The sequence below is a fragment of the Ovis canadensis genome, chromosome 3 (genome assembly GCF_042477335.2).
Source record: "Ovis canadensis isolate MfBH-ARS-UI-01 breed Bighorn chromosome 3, ARS-UI_OviCan_v2, whole genome shotgun sequence".
In the NCBI taxonomy this organism is placed as follows: Eukaryota; Metazoa; Chordata; class Mammalia; order Artiodactyla; family Bovidae; genus Ovis; species Ovis canadensis.
The window spans coordinates 81,799,549-81,822,655 of record NC_091247.1 but is presented as its reverse complement, the minus strand read 5'-3'; the positions used below and the strand labels follow the sequence as shown (position 1 = coordinate 81,822,655).

The window sequence follows — 23,107 nt, the reverse complement described above, 5'->3', positions numbered from 1 at the left end:
CAGATTGTTAACATTATCAGTTTATATTATCTAGTCCTAATAACCTAGCCAGATTAGTGTGGCCTATTACTCAATGTTGTTACAAGAAGTTTTGGCATAGCTATAATTGCCAATGGTGAAGACCAACTCAAATACTGATGTATTCATTGCGTTTAGCTGGTTTAAAATTGGCTTAGCTACACAGCAACCAAGAGTAAGAAAATGTTTCATTTCTTTTTTAAGACAATCCAGTGACAACATCTAAGTATGACTTTGGTATAAAATGGTTACATAAATATCCTTTCATCTTAAGTCTTATTTAACACATGGTGTTTAGTTAAAAAAAAAAAAGACATTAAGAGCAGAAGAAGATAAATATGGGTTGCAATATCAAACTATTTCTATTATCATTTTAATGTTGGAAATCTTATTTGGCTATCTGAATGTTAGGACAATTAACATCTAGTAACAGCAATGAATTCAAATAAAATGAACTCCAATAAACTGCTAAACAATACAACACTCTTTTAAGTCATTTCAAGACAGAGAAAAAAGAAATCCAAAATGGAAAAGGAAGAACCTACTCAAGCTTCCATATCATATTATGGTATGATAAGGTATGATATCATACCATATTATATTATGGTATGATAAGGAGAATAAGAACAAAAATTAATCAGATAATTGAGAAATACGCTGGAGAAGTTTTTAAATACTATTCTTGCTTGTATCTACTAGCTCCACTCTACACTTTAAAATTTGGCCAAATTTTCTAAGTATTTGTTAAACAGTTCCTGCATCTGACATATGTTTCCAGGATACTTCTGACATTGATATAAGAGATTATAAAACATTTAGAAATGAAAATGTTACTCTCCAACAAAAAACACTGTAACTTCCAAGCTTCTTCTGTATTCACAAGATGGAAAAACATTTGGAAAAGAGTAGCTTTCAGTTTTAAAATGTTCAAATAATATACTCTAAAACAAACACAAAAAGTGTAATTGTTCAAGGCAGGGAAGAGACAAGTCTAAATAAAATAAGATCTTAAAATTTATTCTAGGAGACATTCCCTTTCCTTTGCAGTCTCAATCTTCTTTACTCCATAATAAGTAAATTCTTTTATCCCTTCAGCTGGGAAGGACAATTTTTACTCCACCAAGGTGATGACAGGACCACTGCAGTGCTCGCCCAGCAAGAAACGCATAAATATGAAGTAGCGTCAACTAGATCAAATGAAGTGTGTGCAAGAATTGCTCTGCAATGCATTAATTTAGGAACTCAGCGGAGAGGCTCCTACTATATCTAGCTGATCTAAACTTGAGCTCATGGTAACACTGCACGAAGCTATGGTAGATAAAAGTGATAGGTAGCGCCAATAGAACAATTCCACTGACAACACAAACTCCTCCAAGAATTCTTCCAGGCACTGTGATAGGATACATATCTCCATAGCCAACTGTAGTCATAGAGATAATCACCCACCAGCAGGCAGCGGGGATGCTGGCGAAGTCCTTGTTGGATGTTTCCAGGTCCAACCCATGTTCAAGAAGCTGAGAAAGTGCACTAAAGATTGCCATGGCAACACAAATGAAGACAAGTAACATAACCATCTCTCGGTAGCATCGTTTGAGAGTCAAACCAAGTGTCTGAAGACCAATGAAGTGACGGGCCAGCTTAATCACCCAAAAAATCCTCATCATTCTAAGCACCCGCAAGGTGACTCCAGCCCTCTGGAGTTGAGAGTTCTCGCCTGTAAATACGGTCATTAACACGGAGATGTAATACGGTGTGATTGCCAGTAAATCAATGATGTTCAGAGGTCTCTTGACAAACTCACACTTGTTTTTGGAGACGATGAACCTCACGATGCACTCCGCAGTGAACCAGCCTATGCAGATAGCTTCAATTATCCTGTCAAGAGAACAAAAGAAGAATTGATCATTTTATTTTTAAGCATTTTAATAGCTCTTAGATTTCTTCAGATAGTACTACACTAACATACTAATTTAGTTACTTTTCCAGAAAACATAAAAGAACAGACCGCATCACCAACATCACCAGACCCACCAGGATGCAACAGAACAACAAATACTTCAACAAATGAAAATTGAACTTGATGAAGCTCTTATTAATATGCAGCATGTAATACCATTAAAAAATTTGTTTGCTTATCACTAGTACTGTAGAAAAATCTATCTCTTACATGGTGGCCTGAAATTAACTTATACTCAGCTTGCCACAATACAAAATGTTATTCCATGAGGATAGTGGTTCTCTAGTGTGATGTAAGTTATTAGGTGAATCAGAAAGACATGGTTCCTACAGACAGTTTTTGATGATTTATTTCTTGGTAAATAAGAGTAAAAGGGCCTTGTCCAGTGCGTCTCAAGCCAGGAGGACTCCATCGCTTTGCGCTGCGAGGATTGCCTTGCCGGCTGCTGCAGGCCATCAAGCTCTACCTGCAGAGGCAGAGGCTGCTTCGAGACCTGCGCCCCTTCCCCTCGCCCCCATTCACTCGCTCTACGGGCATCAAAAGGCAGACACATCGGAGGCAGGGGTGAAGGAGGATGCTGGAAACCCGATCTCGCAGAGAAGCAGCTGCTTCCTTCTTTTCCTCCCATCCCTAGCCTGTGGCCCCCGGCACTTACATTACTCCATCAAACACCCTAGAGCCACTGCTACTGCTGCTGCTGCTAAGTCGCTTCAGTCGTGTCCAACTCTGTGTGACCCCGCAGATGGCAGCTCATCAGGCTCCACCTTCCCTGGGATTCTCCAGGCAAGAACACTGGCGCGAGTTGGCATTTCCTTCTCCAATGCATGCCACTAGAAGGGATATTTAGGGGGTGGGAGTGGACTTCCCTCACAGCTTAGTCGGTAAAGAATCTGCCTGCAATGCAGGAGACCTGGGTTCGATTACTGGGTTGGGAAGATCCCTTGGAGAAGGAAATGGCAATCCACTCCAGTACTCTCGCCTGGAAAATCCCATGGACAGAGGAGCCTGGTGGGCTACAGTCCATGGGGTCGCAAGAGTTCGACACGACTTAGCGACTAAACCACCACCACCACCACCAAATAAGAGTGAACTCAAGATCATTTCCTAAAATGTTACTGTTATTTCTTTTTCTCTACAGGCTTGTGTGGGAGATACTGAATCTGAGCCTGCTTTTAGGCTTTGCAGGAATGCCAGCGCCTCCACCAGGAGAGCACCAGATCATGACCATCTCATCACGAGCGTCACAGAAGAAAAAAGGCTGAAGATTCCTACACTGGAGCAAAATAATCACTAGAATTTTCCCAAAGACCCAACAAGTTTGCTTATTCATTTTCCATAGCTGTTTTCATGCATCATGTATTTTTTTTAATATAAGGTCACATTTTACCTACATCAGTATTTACCAACCTTTTCACATTACTGCACAAACAGAAAAGCATGTAATTAATAGAGCACACTGGCATCAGGGGTAGCATTTCTGAAGTGGAAGCCACCAGCCTTGCCTCACACTCCCCAAGGCTGAGGAGTTAAGTCTCAGCATACTGGTTAGGAAGCCCTGATAAAGAGTGAGAGGTAAGGCTAAAGTGATTTTTAATTAAATTACATTTTAAAATTCAAATTAAAAGTTGTAATTGAGACTTCCCTGGTGGTCCAGTTGGTTAAGAATCTGTCTTCCAACGCAGCAGATGCAGGTTTGATTCCTGCTTGGGGAACTAAGATCTTCACATGCCTCAGAGCAACTGAGCCCACATCACAACTAGAGAGTTCACACACTGTGACAAAAGATCCTGTGTGGTGTAACTTAAGACTCAACACAGCCCAAAAAGTAAATAAATACGTATTTTTTAAAGACATAATAATCATTATACCCTCATTCATTTTTTCCCCCTTAATTCAGTCTTGCTACTGACGTAGACCCAAACCTGAGAAGTATGATGGAGAGGGAAGAAAATAAAGCAGGTGGGATGGTAAGGTTTCTGGAGTGACAATTTGAAAAGAATTACCCACGGTGCATTGCACAGGACACAAACTGCACTGGATGTGACTCATGGAAATGAATAAATAAAATGAACCATGTTCCCCTACTACAGATGCTGGGAAAGACTGAGGGCAGGAGGAGAAGGGGGCGACAGAGGATGAGATGGTTGGATGGCATCACTGATTCAATGGATGTGAGTTTGAGCAAACTCCAGGAGATGGTGAAGGACAAGGAAGCCTGGCATGCTGTAATCCATGGGGTCACAAACAGTCGGACACAACTTAGCCACTGAACAACAACAATCTACTTACAGTGGTTCCCAGAGCCACAGAGATTAATTTTATTTATTTCTTGAATAGGTGATAAATTCACAGGGTTTAAATTTCAAAGGTTAAAAAAAAGTACAGAGTGCCCTATTCCCCCAGCACTCAGGTCCCTAGTGTCCATCTCAGTCCTGATTCCTCAGAGCCCTGGTTAGAAGGGCAAGAGCCACTGACCACCAAGAAAGCGGAAACCTAAGTGTATTAATTTCTTGAGGCTACCGTAAAAACTCGGTGGCTTCAGTTCGGTTCAGTCGCTCAGTCATGTCCGACTCTTTGTGACCCCATGAATCACAGCTCGCCAGGCCTCCCTGTCCATCACCAACTCCCGGAGTTCACTCAAACTCACGTCCATCGAGTCAGTGATGCCACCCAGCCATCTCATCCTCTGTCATCCCCTTCTCCTCCTGCCCCCAATCCCTCCCCGCATCAGAGTCTTTTCCAATGAGTCAACTCTTCGCATGAGATGGCCAAAGTACTGGAGTTTCAGCTTTAGCATCAGTCCTTCCAATGAACACACAGGACTGATCTCCTTTAGAATGGACTAGTTGGATCTCCTTGCAGTTCAGGGGACTCTCAAGAGTCTTCTCCAACACCACAGCTCAAGAGCATCAATTCTTCGAAGCTCAGCTTTCTTCACAGTCCAACTCTCACATCCATACATGACCACTGGAAAATCCATAGCCTTGACTAGACAGACCTTTGTTGGCAAAGTAATGTCTCTGCTTTTGAATACGCTATCTAGGTTGGTCATAACTTTCCTTCCAAGGAGTAAGCGTCTTTTCATTTCATGGCTGCAATCACCATCTGTAGTGATTTTGGAGCCCCCAAAAATAAAGTCTGACACTGTTTCCCCATCTATTTCCCATGAAGTGATGGGACCAGATGCCATGATCTTCGTTTTCTGGATGTTGAGCTTTAAGCCAACTTTTTCATGCTCCTCTTTCACTTTCATCAAGAGGCTCTTTAGTTCGTCTTCACTTTCTGCCATAAGGGTGGTGTCATCTGCATATCTGAGGTTATTGATATTTCTCCTGGCAATCTTGATTCCAGCTTGTGTTTCTTCCAGCCCAGCGTTTCTCATGATGTACTCTGCATAGAAGTTAAATAAGCAGGGTGACAATATACAGCCTTGACATACTCCTTTTCCTATTTGGAACCAGTCTGTTGTTCCATGTCCAGTTCTAACTGTTGCTTCCTGACCTGCATATAGGATTCTCAAGAGGCAGGTCAGGTGGTCCAGTATTCTTATCTCTCTCAGAATTTTTCATAGTTTGTTGTGATCCACACAGTCAAAGGCTTTGGCATAGTCAATAAAGCAGAAATAGATGTTTTTCTGGAACGCTCTTGCTTTTTCCTAGAGAAATCTACTTTTTCACCAATCCAGAGATCAGAAGTGCCAAATCACTATCATCAAGCCAAAATCAAGGGTGAGGAGGACCCACTCCCTCCGGAGGCTCCAGGGTAGAACCCATCCCTCACCTCCACCAGCTCCTGGTTGGCATCCCTTGGTTGGAGCCACATCACTCCTATCTCTGCCTCCGAGGCCACTGTGTTAAATCTCCCTCTGCTTCCACCGTGTAAGGACACACCATGTAAAGATACATTTGATAGCATTTAGAGCCTCTGGGACAACCCAAGACACATTCCCATCTCAAGGTTCTTAACGTAATCATATCTGCACAATTCCTTTTGATATATAAGGCAATATCCACCAGGGGCTACCCAGGTGGTGCTAGTGGTAAAGAACCTGCCTGCCAATGCAGGTAGACATAACAGACACAGGTTCGATCCCTGGGTTGGCAAGATCCCCTGGAGGAGGGCACGGCAACCCACTCCACTATTCTTGCCTGGAGAGTCACATGGACAGAGGAGCCTCGCGGGCTATAGTCCATAGGGTCGCAAAGAGTCAGACACGACTGAAGTGACTTAGCATGCACAGTGTAAACTGGTTACCAGCACATAGGACCTGCCTTTTTTTGTGGAGAGGAAGGGAGTATTTTTCAGCCTACACACAAACCAACCAGGAAGATGAAGCCCACAGTGAAAGTAATCCAACCTACTGCCTGGTGAGGGAGGTCAGCCGATGAAACCACAGCTGTCCCTGTTTCTCTGTTACCTGCGGCTCAGCACACAGACCCCCATTAATCGGTGGCTGGCAGCAGCTTCTCTGTCCCCATTAGACCATCAATAAAAGCCACTGCCATAATGGCTTCTATGAGCCCCGAGGCTTAGAAAACTGGGATGGTAATGAAACTTGGTAGATCTAGAAAACAAGAGGCGGAGTTTCTTCAATATGCAGTTTTCATAAACGTAATACCATGCATCCCTTCTCCCCGACAATGCTCATCAAATACTCCGCGTGTTCCCCCATATCTCTAGCCCTTTGCAGTTAGGCAGGGTCATGTGACCAGTTCTGATCAATGAGCTGTGAGCAAAATGACTACAGTTCAGGGCAGAGGCAATGAAGAGTAGGTGGGAATTCTCTTCCCTGCCATGGCAACCTGAAAACCATGTGTCCTAAGAGGCTCCAAGATGGTATGGTCTCCATCAGCCCAAGTCCCTGAGTATATGTGCAGAGAAAGACAGAGATTCCCCATCCTGACTCTGATTGGATATGGTAATGTGAGCAACCATAAATCTTTGCTGTGTTAAGCCACCAAGATTTCTAAGTTGGCTGTTTGTTGTTGATGTTGTTTAGTTGCTAAGTCATGTTTGACTCTTTTGCAACTCCAAGGACTGTAGCCCACCAGGATTCCCTCTGTCCATGGGATTTCCCAGGCAAGAATACTGGAGTGGGTTGCATTTCTTCCTCCAGGGGATCTTCCCGACCCAGGGTTTGAACTTGCGTCTCCTGCATTAGCAGATGGAATCTTTCCCACTGAGGCACCACGGAAGCCTATCCAAGGTAATAAACTGGTAAATTCAGTAAGTAGTAATACATGCACTCAAAAGGGGTTGCAAAAGCACAAAGCAATCACAACAATAGTTTTCTTTGATCACCTGCAGGTCTTTCCCGTTCCCCAGCTAAAGTACTGTGTCTCCTCTCCAGCCAGACATGAGCAAGAGCTCTGGAGCTGATGCAGAGAGCCCTGCTGCTGTTCTCGCTCTGATCTTCTAAGGGCTCTCCCAGCAATAAAATCCTAAGATTCGATTAAATTAAGAAGAGTAAAAATGCTAATTGTGCCAAAAACACCAGAACATTTTCAGCTAATTACTTCCACTAGCAGCCAAATTGTTCAGATTTAAAAGGAGGAAATCCAAATGATGCAAAATAATCTTTCAGTCAGGAAATTTCAAAGAGACAAAGTCATCTGTAATGAGGCCCACCGGGCTCCTCCTGCCCCACCTCCCAAGTCAGACACAGTTTATACAGAACTCCATGCGAAAGCGATGAATCAGTGAGAAACCCCAGGCATCCCTCTTCCACCAAGGGCTATGCCAAAGCATTCTCCAACAACAAACACCACTAAGCCTGCCAAACCTCCCCATGTTTCCAAATGGCACTGTCACCAAAGCCACCTCCAGCAACTGATGGAAAGCTTGAGTGCTGTGTTACTGAGTATTGCAGCCAACGACCGGGTACTCCGTGGGCTACTTGTACAAAAAACAAGTTGGAAAAAAAGAACAGAAGATACTGAAGGATACCAGAAGCCTCAAAGCCCATTCTGATTTCTTTTGTGGCGCAAAGATAAAGAAGCTAATGAATTTACAGCCTAAAATACAGTTCCCACTTATTCAGGCTTTTCCATTGGGCAGACATCCTCTAATTTAACCTTTTTCAAGAACTCTAGAGCGTGTGTATTTCCCCGAATACCTCCATTTTACAGATGACAAAACTGAGGCTGAAAGTTAACCATCTCTTCAAGATCTCATAATGAAGAAATTGCTGTGGCACAGGTAATGAAACCCAGATCTACTGGAGGAACATCTGAACATGCTTATAATTGTATGGCAATGTTCACCGTTAATATTAAATGATATATGTCAATCTCTTCATCTCCATGGTTGATGTATTAAAGCAGATTTTTCACACTGCTGGTTCTTAACCCATTAATGGATCAAAACTGACAGAGGTCTTTTTTTTTGGAAGTTAAATAACAATATTACAGTGCATCAAAGTATAAAATTTTTTCTTCAGTTATAATATAATTGTATACTAAATTACGATGAAAAATGTATTCCTTTCTGTAGGCACTGGACGACCTCAAAACTTGCTGGCAATCACCAGTCATTCTAATTCCCCTAACTGATCCCTCATAATAGAAGGCGCTTATGGCAATGACTCAGAGGTTTACAAACAGGAGAACAAATGCTTTTAGTGCTAACGAGTTCTACCACGGCGCCCTCTTGCCTGCAAAAGAGACCAGGACAGGACACAAGAGACCATTAACTATGTTGTGTGAGGTGAACCTCCGCTTCCCTCTGGGTACTATCTTCTCATCTTTTTCCCCTAATTATTCTATTTTGAAAAAGTTCAAACATGGAATAAATTCATTAATATTTTAAATATACTTGCTTATCACCTATTCACCCCTTTATCGAGGTATTAATCTATCTTTCAGGAGGGATGCATTTTATAGAAAATCCAGGACCTCTTTGCTGGCACAGTGGATAAGAATCTGGCTGGCATTGCAGGAGGCATGGGCTCAATCCCTGGTCCAGGAAGATCCCACATGCTGAGGGGCAGCTAAGCCCCTGCACCACAACCATTGCGCCTGTGTCCTAGAGGCCGGGAGCCGCAACTACTGACACCTGCGTGCCCTAAAGCCTAGGCTCTGCAACAAGAGAAGCCACCACGATTAGAGGCACTGCAACCAGAGAAAAGCCGCACAGCAAGGAAGACCCAGAACGGCCAAAAATAACAAATAAATAAAATTATTTTTAAAAAGCAATGAAGATCCAGATGAGCCAAAAATAATTAATTAAAAAAAAAGTAAATCCAGACATCAATGCATTTCCATCTAAAAACTTCAGAATGCATATTATTAGCCAGAGTTCAATAACTGTTTCATTTTTTTCTTTTGATTTGAACTTTACATGCAATGGAGCACACAAACCTTGAGTGCACATTAACTGAGGTCTGACAACCGCATGACTCCTATACCCAAAACTCCTATTAAGATGTAGAGCATTCACATCTCCCGAGAGCTCCCTGCCTTATTCATCGTTGTATCTCCTGCCCTTCCTTCCCAAGTTCATCAGACACGTAACAAGTGTCAAACAGCTTTTTGCCCAGTACAATATAAGTGATCTTGACAGAACCTGAAGGACGAGAATGGCTTCTTCTGGAAGCTTTATAATATAACTGAAGTCTGCCATCAAAAATGGTGCTGAATTCAGTTGGACCCTTGTCTTACACCAAGTACAAAAGTGAACGCAACATGAATTAAAGCTAAATGTAAGACCTAAGATAATTTATTTTTAATTCCTAGAAGAAAACATGGAAGGAATGCTTCATGACATTGAACTTGGCCATGATTTCTTGGATACGACACAGAAAGAACAAACAACAAAAATAAAAAGAGACAAATGAGACTTATCTCAAACTTAGAAGCTTTTGTGCATCAACAAACACAACTGAGTGAAAAGGCAAGCTACAGAAGAGAAAATATTTGCAAACCATATATCTGATGAGAGATTAACATCCAGAATACATATCAAACCCCTACAACTCAACAACAACAAAAAATCAAATAAATCCGACTTAAAAATGAGCAAAGGATCTGCCTAGACATTTCTCAAAGATGATACACAAATGGCCAACAAGCATTTGAAAAGATGCTCTGTGTCACTAATCATCTGAGAAATGAAATCATCAGAATCATCAAGTCATCAAGATCATCAGAAGATACCACCTCACATCCATTAGGATGCCTACTATTAAAACAGAAAACAAGTGTTGCTGAGAATGCGGTGAAATTGAAACCTCCATGTACTATTGTTAGGACTGCGAAAGAGTGCAGCAGCTATGGAAAACAGCACCAAAGTTCCTCAGAAAATTAGAAATAGAACTTCTATATGCTCCAGCAATCCCACTTCTGGGTATATACCCAAAAGAACTGAAAGCAGGATGTGGAAGACCTGTGTTCACAGCAGCACTATTCACAACAGTCAACAGGCGGAAGCAACCCAAACGCCCACTGACGAAGGAATCAATAAACAGAATGTGTCATAGTCTTACAATGGAATATTATTCAGCTTTATAAAGGAAGAAAATGCTGTCACATGCTAAAAAATGGATGAACCTTCAGGATATTATACTAAGTGAAAGAAAGCCATCACACACACACAGACAAACACTGTATGATTCTACCTATATGGGCTCCCCTGATAGCTCAGTTGGTAAAGAATCCGCCTGCAATGCAGGAGACCCCGGTTCAATTCCTGGGTTGGGAAGATCTGCTGGAGAAGGGATAGGCTACCCACTCCAGTATTCTTGGGCTTCACTGTGGCTCAGCTCGTAAAGGATCCACCTGCAATGAGGGAGACCTGGGTTCAGTCCTTGGGTTGGGAAGACCCCTGGAGAAGGGAAAGGCTACCCACTCCAGTATTCTGGCCTTGAGAATTTAAGGACTGTATAGTTCATGGGGTTGCAAAGGGTCGGATGTGACTGAGCAACTTTCACTTTCACCTATATGAGGTATATAAAGCAGTCAAATTTAAAAGTAGAGTGGTGGTTACCAGGGGCTGAGGGAAAAGGAAAAAGAGAAATTGTTGTTTAGTGGGTATTCCTCCTAACACCTCCATATTACCGATGACAAAACTGAGGCTGAAAAGTTAAACATCTTTTCCAAGATCACACAATTAAGAAATGGCAGTGGCACAGGAAATAAAATGAGGATCTACTGGGCTTTGAAGCGCTAAGAAACATCTGAAGGTGCTAACGACTTTTATAACAATGTTCACTAACATTAAATGATATATGTCAATCTCTTAGTCTCTATGGTACATGTGTTAGAGCAGCAGTTTTCACTCTTCTGGTTCTTAACACAGTTTCACATATGCAAGATGGTATATTTTATATTATGTGTTTTTTACCATGATAAAGAAAAAGGAGAGAAGGCAGTGGGATTTGAATCCATGCTCCCAAAGAAACTGGAGCCTTAATTCAGACTCTTAGACCATGTGCCCATGCTACCCACTGGGTCAAACTAAAACAATGGTGCTGATGCTGCCATCGAAGCGGTGACTTACGTTCTGCCTCACTGCAGAAGGGTTTAAGGTGATTGTTCCTGTCATTCGCTCCAGCCAGAACCTGATCAAAATTCAATATTACAGAGACAATTAAGAAAGCTAAAATATAACGGGGCTTCCCTTGCGGCTCAGATGGTAAAAAATCCACCTGCAATACGGGAGACCTGGGTTCAATCCCTAGGTTGGGAAGATCCCCCTGGAGAAGGGAAAGGCTACCCACTCCAGTATTCTGGCCTGGAGAAATTCTATGGACTGTAAAGACCATGGGGTCACCAAGAGTTGGACACGACTGAACAACTTTCACTTCACTTCACTTCACAATATAAAAAGTCGAAGACTGAATATTTTTACTGAATAGGTGACTTGAAAAAGTTAAATGAATGACACAAATATACGAAAGAACAGAAAACATCTGCAATATTTACTGTATATGTATGCTATATAAATACTATATACATAAGCATACATATGTAATTATAATAAAATTATGTTTAAAAGCAAGTACAATGTCACAGTGATTAAGAATATAGCATAAAAAATGCGTTATTATTTCAAACCTCAATAACTGTTTCTTTCCAATTGAAATAGAATTTTAGGATTCAAGTTTATAGTTTTGGTGGGGAAAAATGAAATATAAGTCCCTTAAAGGCATATACATGTTGACAAACAAATATAAGATAAATGATAATAGACTGAGATCATTTTTTACACAAAATAAAAATATGAACATGAAACTGTCCAACAAAGAAGGATTTTTAAAAATATTTATTTATTTGGTTGTACCGGGTCTTTGTTGTAGCATAAGAGATCTTTAGTTGCAGCATGTGGGATCTAGTTCCCTGACCAGAGAGAGAACCTGGGCCTCCTGCACTAGAAGCATGGAGTCTTAGCTGCTAGACCACCATGGATGTCCAAAGGCAATGATGTTGATGTTCAGTGGCTCAGTCGTGTCTCATTCTCTGCGACCCCATGGACTGCAGCACTCCAGGTTTCCCTGTCCTTCACTAACTTCCGGAGTTTGTCCAAAGGTAGGGGAATCTTGAAGCAAGTAACCCTTCTCCATTAATAACATTCTGTGAAACCATGGATACACTATTCAATCTCTCTTGCTAAATCTTGCTCAATGGTTAAATGATGAGAATGCCAGGAGGACCTCTCTCTCAGGTTGTCTTAAGGATTAAAGGAAGTAGGGATTTCCCTTGTCCAGTGGTCCAGTGGTTAAGAATCTGCCTTGCAATGCAGGGGACGTGGGTTTCATCCCTGGTCCAGGAATGAAAATCCCACATGTGATGGAGCAACTAAGCCCATGCGTCACAACCAGAGAGTCCTTGCACCACAACAAGAGATCCCGGTGTGCCACAACTAAGACACAGCCAAATAAATAAACAGATTAATTTTTTAAAAAATTAAATATTAAAAAAGAATTAAATGAATTAATATGAAATAACAGTAAAAGCTTAATATATTTTGTCTATAATTGTCACTATTACAAACCATCTCTGGACTCATAGTCTTCTCTTCATACTCAAAAGGAGATCACTTCGGTATTTTCCTGAGCACAAAGAGAAGGCAAGGATGAATGCTTCATCTTTTCATTTTCTTTTCTCCCAAGAATTCTGCTTATATTTTTATACACTGCTGGCTGTAGCATAAAGTGGTAAAAACCACTTAAAAGAGCAATTGCCAGGATTTGTCAAGCTTTATACTGCACATGAGACCCAGCCACCCACTCAAGGAATTTATCTTACAAACACTCTCTCATATTTACACAAGAATAAGTACAATGAGAGCCACTGTTTGTAATATCCAAGGATAAAAAAAAATACAAACATCTAGCCATTGGAGATTCATTATATAAATGTATTTCCTGAAGTCATCAGGTTGAATCATAGGAAATTGACATTGGGAATTTAACAACTCCACCTTATGCCACATAGCCACAAAAAGGAATGTGGTGAGGTGCATTACTGTGATTATGTGAAGCAGGCTTCATGACATACAGGTGCAGAACAGTGCATATATTATGCTCTAATTGTGTGTATGTGTGCATACATGTACTAGAAGGATACTTAAGAAACTGTTAGCTGCTGCCTCCAGAGAGGGAACCTTGCTCAGGATGGAAACTCACTTTTTATTTTATTACCTGTGGTAATGTTAAATGATTTACCATGTGCCCATATTATTTTTCCAATTAAGAAAAAATTTTAAAGAAAAATGAAAAAGCACGCCCAACTAGAAGAGCAAGCACTATGATGGAGTTACCAGTGACTTGAATCAACCAGCACACTCCCAAGAGCGGCACAGAAAGAAAAGTTGCACCCTTCCTACCCCAAGCTTTCAGACCGAAACATATGAGGCATTTCCAATCACATTTCCAACAGGTCTGTACTGTCTGATGATACCTGGTGTAACAAAAATTTCCAACAAATTGCACATCACCATCCACTATACTCTCTACAGTCTCTTTCATGTCCTTATAAGAGTTTTCGCCACAAGTTCAATGGGAGAAAAAGCTCAATTAAAAAAAAAAAAATCTGAATTTTTTCTTATGTACTTTAATTATCTTACCAAAAAAAATCCACTCATACATGTTTACCCTTCTACTCTAGAATAATAATGAGAATACATTAAATAAAGTATTAAGCATTTTTCTGTAAATTTACACATACTAATTCACTTAATTCTCACAACTGAATGCAATAGGCTTTATTTTTTCCCACCTATAAATGAGGAAACTGAAGCGAAGATAAGTTACTTGCTCATGCCACACAGCTAATAAATGGCAGATTAATAATATATACTCATTGGTTATGTAATACATTGAATCCTGGCTGGGATTTATGCATTTCCTTATAGCTGTAATTAATGTACGCTTGTTATTTTATGTTCCTCATTTTGTATTACTTTGCTTACTCATGCCTGTGTTTGGATGGCATCTTTAGGACACGTGGTAGGATAAAAACAAAGATAAACAGAAAGGTCAGTCTTCTACCACTGGGGATTGGCTACAGAGGACTGGACTCCCCTTTGGAGTTTTTAAGGGGTCGTTACTATTCTACTGGGCTTCCCTGATGGCTCAGACGGTAAGGAATCTGCCTGCAATGCAGGAGATGCGGGTTCAATCCCTGGGCTGGGAAGATCCCCTGGAGGAGGGCATGGCTGGCAACCCACTCCAGTATCTTGCCTGGAGAATGCCATGGACAGAGGAGCTTGGCAGAATCAGTCCATAGGGTCACAAAGAGTCGGACACAACTGAAGTGACTTAGCAAACACACACACATGAGCATACAACCCAGAACCCTTTATTGTCCTCCCTGTCTGATGGGTCAGCAAGCATTCACAAAGGGAGGCAAGAAATGTCCAAGGCTTCATCTGAATCTCCTATGATGGGGGATGCAATGTCCTGGGGTAAGGATGGAGTGACAATCTGTTACTTGGATGTGGTTCTAAGCTGGTGGAGCACGTTAATTCATTCATCACACAGTGAAGTTTGTGAATTCCTAATGTATGCCAGGAGCCAAAGAGCCACCAAGAGGTCTAGAAAGGTGACTTATACATAGAACTTAATTATAGTTATTCAAGGTGTCATCATCGGAGGAAGCTGGGTGAAGAGTACACTGGAACTCTCAGTATTACTTTTGCAACTTCTTGTGAGTATAAAAGGATTTCAAAATAAAAAGTTTCTTTAAAAACAACAAAACAGGGACTTCCCTACAGTGGCTAAGACTCTAAGCTCCCAATTCAGGGGGCCCAAGTTCGATCCCTGGTCATGGAATTAGATCCCACATGCTGCAACTAAGAGTTTGCATACCAAAACTAAAATATCCCACATGCTATAGTGAAGATCAAACATCTTGCGTGCCTCAGCTAAGACCCAGCACAGCCAAATAAATAATTTTAAACAACAACAACAAAAAGAAGACTGAATTTAACCTAAAAAACATCTTAGTGAAAGGTAAGATATACCCTCCCCAACAACAACCTTGCCTGTAGAAACTCAAATGTAAAATGTAGAGAGTGATAAATGCTGTAATCAACATGCATTAAGTTCAGCAGTTAAGTTTTCCTTTATCTGCGGGATTACGGAAAACTTCTTCAAGAAAGTGGAGATTTAATCTGTCATGGAAAGACCAGCACAAGCAAAGGCAGGAAGGTGCTGATAAACTCAGAACAATGAAAGCAATTACATTAAAAAAAAAAAAAGTCCAAGGCAGGTAATAAAGATGGAAAGGTAAATTAAACCCTGAAGTTTATTTGATGGCAATAATCATGGGTACCATTTACTGAAATGACTCCTATGAGGCTGGTAATTTCAATATGACCATGTCATAAGCATAAATGGAAAGGAGCCAGGTTATCAAATTGTTAACAGTGGTTAGTCCAAGAGAAACAGGAAGACTGGCAGGTAAATTACTATAAAGTAGGAATCCATTTTTTTGCCATAAACGTTTATGAATGGCTGAATTTTTCACAATTAGAATGTATTCAAGTATTAATTATGTGATTCTTTAAATAACTTTTCTTAAACTTTTATTCTTTAATGAATTTATTTTTATTTTTGGCTGTGCTGGGTCTTCCTTGCTGCATGGGCTCTTTCTCTAGTTGCGGCAATGGAGGTGGGGCCCTGCTCTCTAGTTGCAGCAATCTGGGGGGCTGTTTCTCTACTTGCGGCAACCGGGGGGCTGCTCTCTACCTGCGGTAATGGGGGGGGCTGCTCTCTAGTTGCGGCAATCGGGGGGCTGCTCTCTAGCTGCAGCAATCGGGGGGGCTGCTCTCTAGCTGCGGCAATGGGGGGGCTGTTCTCTAGCTGCGGCAATGGGGGGGGCCTGCTCTCTAGCTGCGGCAGTCGGGGGGGCTGTTCTCTAGCTGCGGCAATGGGGGGGGCCTGCTCTCTAGCTGCGGCAATCGGGGGGCTGCTCTCTAGCTGTGGCAATCAGGGGGGCTGCTCTCTAGCTGCGGCAGTCGGGGGGCTGCTCTCTAGCTGCATGCAGAGCCTTTTCCTGGCAGTGGCTCCTCCTGTTGTAGAGCATGGGCTCTAGGCATATGGGCTTCAGTAGCTGTGGCACGTGGGCTTTGCTGCTGCACAGCATGTGGGATCTTCCCGGACCAGGGATCAAAACTGTGTCTCCTGCATTGGCAGGTAGATTCTTTACCAGTGAGCCACCAGGAAAGCCTTTCAAATAACTTCTAAGGATACATTATTACCGTCAGGGCCCACAAGTTGGTCATCACTATTGCATTATTTCTATTGTACAGATAAGAAAACAAGTTCTAAGCTGAGTCAGTGGCCTGGCTGAGGGGATGGGACTACAGCAGGGACATTTCCGCTGGGGAGGCGACTGAAAACAGGAGATCTGGCTATGGAATTACTAAAATATGCAAAAACAAAAATAAAAGCCAGAAACCAAGCAGTGACAGTAGAACAGGAGAGGAGGGACCAGGTCAGAAAAGTCACAGGTGCAGAAAAGCCGCAGAGAGCAGAGAACAGGGGGCCTCACTGGGCTGCCAAGTGAGATGTCAGTGCAAAGAGGAGTGATTGTAGGATTAAGGGCTGGAAGCCTTATGGCAAAGCTGATAGATTTTCAAAGTTACAGCTTTAAAGGCAAAGGGAACTCATTAAAGATTTGGCAACAGGTGGGTTCATTCACTGAATAAGCATTTCTTAAGAGGTTACTATGTGCTGGGCACATTGCCAGGCTCAGGAGCTGGGAAGAGGCCAAGTGCACTGTGGGAATACATGTCGGGCAGGAGTTTATGAAACGACTGGAGGCTGTAGACAGTCAGGAGACTAGACACAGGCAAGAGAAAGGGAAGGCCCAAACTGGCAGGTGTGGGGAAAAGATAACAGAAGCCTTCAACAAGACTCTGCCACTGACTGGCTATGAGAACTGCAGGTTCTCATCCTCTCTGCAAGGATGTCAGCAAACGTCAAGGACTCAGCACACCTTCATCGCCACCCTGGAGACGTGCGGGTCAGATGGAACCTGGCAGTTGCCCGGAGCCCATCCCTATACTACAAGGCAAGTGAAGAAAAACCACCCAACAAAATCCTATTACAAAAGATGGCCACTCTGAACAAGTCGCTCGATTTTCCTAAGAGATGAAATGACAGATCACCTTCCAGAGCCAGATTATGAGAAGCATTTCATCAATATCATGCACTGCTGTAGGGCTTCCCCGGTGGCTCAATCAGCAAAAAAAAAAAAAAAAAAAAAAAATCCACCTGCAATGCCGGTGACCGCCTGCAATGCAGGAAACACGGATTCGAAATCTGGGTCAGGAAGATCCCCTATAGAAGGGAAAGGCTACCCGCTCCAGCATTCTTGCCTAGAGAATTCCATGGACAGAGGAGCCTGGTGGGCTACAGTTCATGGCGTTGCAAAGAGTAGGACAGGACTTAGCAACTTAACCACCCCCACCACATGCATTACTATTTGTATTCATTACCCTCTAATCGAGGACCTGGCTCTGGGCTGACTCTGAAGAAACCGTCCACGTTTCTGTCTGTATCTCACCAGATGCTCTCATAGTCAGGGACACCAGGACAGCTTTTCTTCACCAGATGCTGATGAATGTGTTTTCAGTAAACCACCATGTTCTAGATGAAAATACACATAACAAGTAGGGAGACCCAAAACCTGTGGTTCTGTTCTCATTACTAAAAAATTTCCCAGAGGTGAGATGACCCAGACCCACCAGCACCTACCCACCCAGGCCACCAGCATTCTCCACTCCAGAGGGATCTCCTTCATCCTGCAGGTACATCACCTCCCCCAGCAACTTCATCTCCACTCCAAAATCCATCTAAATAATGATACAAGAAGATCAACTCATTGCAAGAATTAATCTGTTCCCAATCCATATATAACTACCAGATGGGTTCTACTACTTTCTGTTTATTTCATTGGTAATTAATTGCTAAAAGGAATTTTTTTAAAAAGAAAGGATATCAAGAGACCATCCTCTTAGACATGATCCTCTTATAAAAACTGATACCAATTTTTCCTTTCTTTTCTAGTTTCCCTTAGACATGATCCTCTTATAAAAACTGATACCAATTTTTCCTTTCTTTTCTAGTTTCCCTTTTTTTTTTTACATTTTAAATATTCTTTTCCATGATGATTTATCACAGGATATTGAATACGGTTCCCTGTGCCATAAGTAGGACCTTGTTACTTATCCATCCCGTATACACCAGTGTAAACTAGTATGCTAGTACAGGACCCGCCTTCTGCTAACCCTAAGTCGTTCCCTCCTCTAATTCTTTTATTTAATAGCATTTTACCTTTTAAAAATTTAAATATAGTTAATAAATATTGTGTTAGTTTCAGACTCACTGCAGAGTGATTTGATATCTGTATACATTATCAAATGATTGCCATGGTAAGTCTAGTAACCATCTGTCCCTGTACAAAATTATTGACCATATTTCTTATGTGCTATCATATACCACATAATATACCTCAGTGTCTTATTTATTTTCTAACTAGATGTTTGTACCTCTTAATACCCTTCATCTAGTTCACTTTCCCTACCCCACCCCCAAACAGGCCCCAGCAACCACCAATTTGTTCTCTGTATCTATGAGTCTTTTTCCATTTTGGTTTGTTTCCTTTATTTTGTTTAAATTCTACATATAAGTGAGATCATAGGGTATTTGTCTTTCTCTGACTTATTTCACTGAGCATGGAAAAAAAAAATTGATAAACTAGACTTCATCAAAATCTGAAACTTTAATACACTGAAACCAAATAGGCAAGCCACAGAATAGACGAAAACGGTCATAAAACATTTATCTGGGGCTTCCCTAGTGGCTCAGTGGTAAGTAACCTGCCCACCAATGCAGGAGACACGCGTTGGATCCCTGATTTGGGAGGATCCCACACACCTCCAAGCAACTAAGCCCCAGCCCCACAACCACTGAGCCTGTCCTCGAGACCCTGGAGCCTTAACAAAAGAGGCCACCACAATCAGACTCTGATGCACTACAACCAGAGAGTAGCCCCTGCTAGCCACAACTAGAGAAAAGCCCGAGTAGCTACGAAGCCCCAGCACAGCCAAAAATAAATAAAGAAAATGTAAAAGCAAACAAGCAAACATTTATCTGACAAAGGACTGGTATCCGCAATGTAAAAAGAATTCCCAAGACTCTTGGGAAATTCTCAAAAAGCCCATCTTCTTATTTTTTTAAAAAAAGGTAATTTGGACAAACACTTCACCTAATAAAATATAAAAGGTGATCAGCACTCTCATCATCAGGGAGATGAACATTAAAACCACAATGAGGGCTTCCCTGGTGGCTCAGTGATAAAGAATCTGACTGCCAATGCAAGAGACACAGGCTCGGTCTCTGGTCCAAGAAGATCGCATGTGCCATGGAGTACGTAAGCTCACGTGCCACAACTGCTGAGTCTGTGCTCCAGAGGCAGCAAGCCGCAGCTACTGAGCCTGCATGCTGCAGCCACTGGAGCCTGCGCCCTGCAACACGAGATGCACTGGAGTGAGGAGTCCATGCACCGCAACTAGAGGGACGCCTGCACAGCAGTGAAGACCTAGCGCAGCCAAAATAAATAAATAGTAAGTAACTACAGTGAGATATACACGCAACAGAATAACAAGGCTGGCCACACCAACTACTGGTGAGGATGCGGAACAATAGGAACCCTCATATGTTGTGGGCAAGGGGTTGGAGGGATAGACGGGTGCAACCTCTCTGGGAAAAGGTGTGGCAGTGTCCCCAAAGCCCTAGCCGAGTTTCTGATGTGCCAGAACATACAACACAGTCAATGAGTTAGGAGTGGCCTAAGTGTGCATTTATTAAAACAAATTTTATGTGATTTTGAAACAGAAAGGTTAAAGCGGAGAAGGGAAAAAAAACAAAGAATCAAGAAAATAATAAAGATAAAAATATATACAAATAATAAGAACACAAAGATTAAAAAAAAAAACACATGAAACCAAAAGCTGGTTCAAAGAAAAGATTAATAAAAACCAAAAACCTCGCCCCTGGCAATGCGCCGCAAGGAAAAAAAGGTCGTAAAAACAGTAATGCGACCGCAGAAGTAAGGTCCAGGTACTCACAGAAACTAGATGCATGGCAGATGAGGCCCTCCAGGTCCGTGGAGTAAATACTGGGCTATTCTATAGTACTGAGGAAACTCTCATCCATATGAAAAAATAAAATTAGATCCCTTGTACCAATATCATCTTAAGTAGAGACTTCCCTGGTGGTACAGTGGATGGGACTCTGCCTGCCAATGCAGGGGACATGGGTATGATCCCTGGTCTGGGAACATTCCACATGCTGCCAAACAACTCAGCGCATGCACCACACCTACTGAAACGGAAGCCTGCATGCTCTAGGGCCCTCAAACCACGACTAACAGCTCCTGTGCCATAGCTACTCAAGCCACGCGCCCAGAGCCTGTGATCCGCTACAAGAGAAGCCACCACAGTGAGAAGCCTGGGCACCACAACGAGAGAGCAGTCCCCATTCTCGGCAACTACCGAAAGCCCACCCAGAGCAGCAAAGACCCACAGCCACAAATAAAATACATAAATAAATTTAAAACCTCCAAAAAATAATTTTTGGTAGATTAAATGCCAAATTTGGAAAATAAAAGTTGAGCAAAATCTTTACAAATATATTTTTAAATTTTAAGACAGTATAAAAGAATATAAAAGACTCCTTAAGATTTTAGATACAAGATGCCTTCTTAAATAATAGTAATTAAAAAAATACAAACCATAAAGGAATATATTGATAAATTTGTCTATGTGAAAATATACAAATTGTATACACCAAAAAACACGATGTATCTCTGTGTACTAAGTCACTTCAGTTGTGTCCGACTCTTTGCGGCCCCAAGGACTGTAATCCCCCATGCTTCTCTGTCCATGGGGATTCTCCAGGCAAGAATAATGGAGTGGGTTGCCTCCAGGGTATCTTTCCCACCCAGGGATCAAAACAAGAGTCTCCTGTGGCTCCTGCATTGCTGGTGAATTTGTTACCGCTGAGCCACTGAGGAAAAAACACTATACCTCCAAAAACACTATAAACGAAGTCAAAAGGCAAGCCACAATCAGGAAGAAGACATCTGTAATGCACATAATTGACAGATATCGGTACCCAGGATAAATAGCTAATCATCACAGAAAAAATGAGCAAAGGATACAAACATACAGTTCACAAAGAGAAAATTCATGTAGCAAAAATTATATGAAAAGATGCTCAACTTCACTTGTAATCAGAAAATGCAAGTTAATCACAATGAGGTATATGGTCTCCTAGAAAGGCCAAAACTAGACTGACAATGCCTAGTTGTAGTGAGAACAGAACGCAACTGGAACTCTTATACACCTCTAGAGGGTGGATAAAATAGTACAACCACGTTGGAAAACAGTTTGTCAGTATCTTCAAAATCAAACATGGGAGTTTCCTGGTGGCCTAGTGGTTAGGATTTGGTGGTTTCACTACCGAGGCCCAGGTCTGATCCACGGTCACAGAAACCATCCCACATGCCACGTGGTGCAGCCAAAATACATACATACACAGATAAAATTAAACATACATCTATCTTCAGTATTCTTGTCTTGAGAACTCCATGAACAGTATGAAAAGATAAAAAGATAGGACTCTGAAAGACGAACTCCCCAGATCAGTAGGTGCCCAATATGCTACTGAAGATCAGTGGAGAAATAACTCCAGAAAGAATGAAGAGACGGAGCCAAAGCAAAAACAACACCCAGCTGTGGATGTGACTGGTGATGGAAGCAAGGTCTGATGTTGTAAAGAGCAATATTGCATAGGAACCTGGAATGTCAGGTCCATGAATCAAGGCAAATTGGAAGTGATCAAATAGGAGATGGCAAGAGTGAACGTTGACATTTTAGGAATCAGCAAACTAAAATGGACTAGAATGGGTGAATTTAACTCAGATGACCATTATATCTACTACTGTGGCAAGATTCCCTTAGAAAAAATGGAGTAGCCATCATAGTCAACAAGAGAGTCTGAAATGCAGTACTTGGATGAAATCTCAAAAATGACAGAATGATCTCTGTTCGTTTCTAAGGCAAACCATTCAATATCATGGTAAGCCAACTCTATGTCCTGACCAGTAACACTGAAGAAGCTGAAGTAGAACGGTTCTATGAAGACCTACAAGATCTTTTAGAACTAACACCCAAAAAAGATGTCCTTTTCATTACAGGGGACTAGAATGCAAAAGTAGGAAGTGAAGAAACACCTGGAGTAACAGGCAAATTTGGCCTTGGAGTACAGAATGAAGCAGGGCAAAGGCTAATAGAGTTTTGCCAAGAGAACGCACTGGTCATAGCAAACACCCTCTTCCAATAACACAAGTGAAGACTCTACACATGGACATCACCAGATGGTCAACACCGAAATCAGATTGATTGTATTTGCAGCCAAAGATGGAGAAGCTCTATACAGTCAACAAAAACAAGACCAGGAGCTGACTGTGGCTCAGATCATGAACTTCTTGTTGCCAAATTCAGACTTAAATTGAAGAAAGTAGGGGAAACCACTAGACCATTTAGGTATGACCTAAATCAAATCCCTTATGATTATACAGTGCAAGTGAGAAACAGATTTAAGGGACTAGATCTGATAAG

At 41.8% G+C, this 23,107-nt stretch overlaps 1 protein-coding gene across 2 annotated transcripts in view; it reads right to left on the bottom strand.

The window, feature by feature from the left end:
- Window positions 1-209: 209 nt before the first annotated feature.
- Window positions 210-23,107, bottom strand: part of KCNG3 (potassium voltage-gated channel modifier subfamily G member 3) — a 51,575-nt gene continuing 28,677 nt past the window's right edge. For both annotated transcript variants that reach the window (XM_069583480.1, XM_069583481.1), the window contains exon 2: window positions 210-1,893. In XM_069583480.1, coding sequence (XP_069439581.1) covers window positions 1,248-1,893 — 646 coding nt within the window. In that variant the 3' untranslated portion in view covers window positions 210-1,247. The remainder of the gene's footprint in view (window positions 1,894-23,107) is intronic.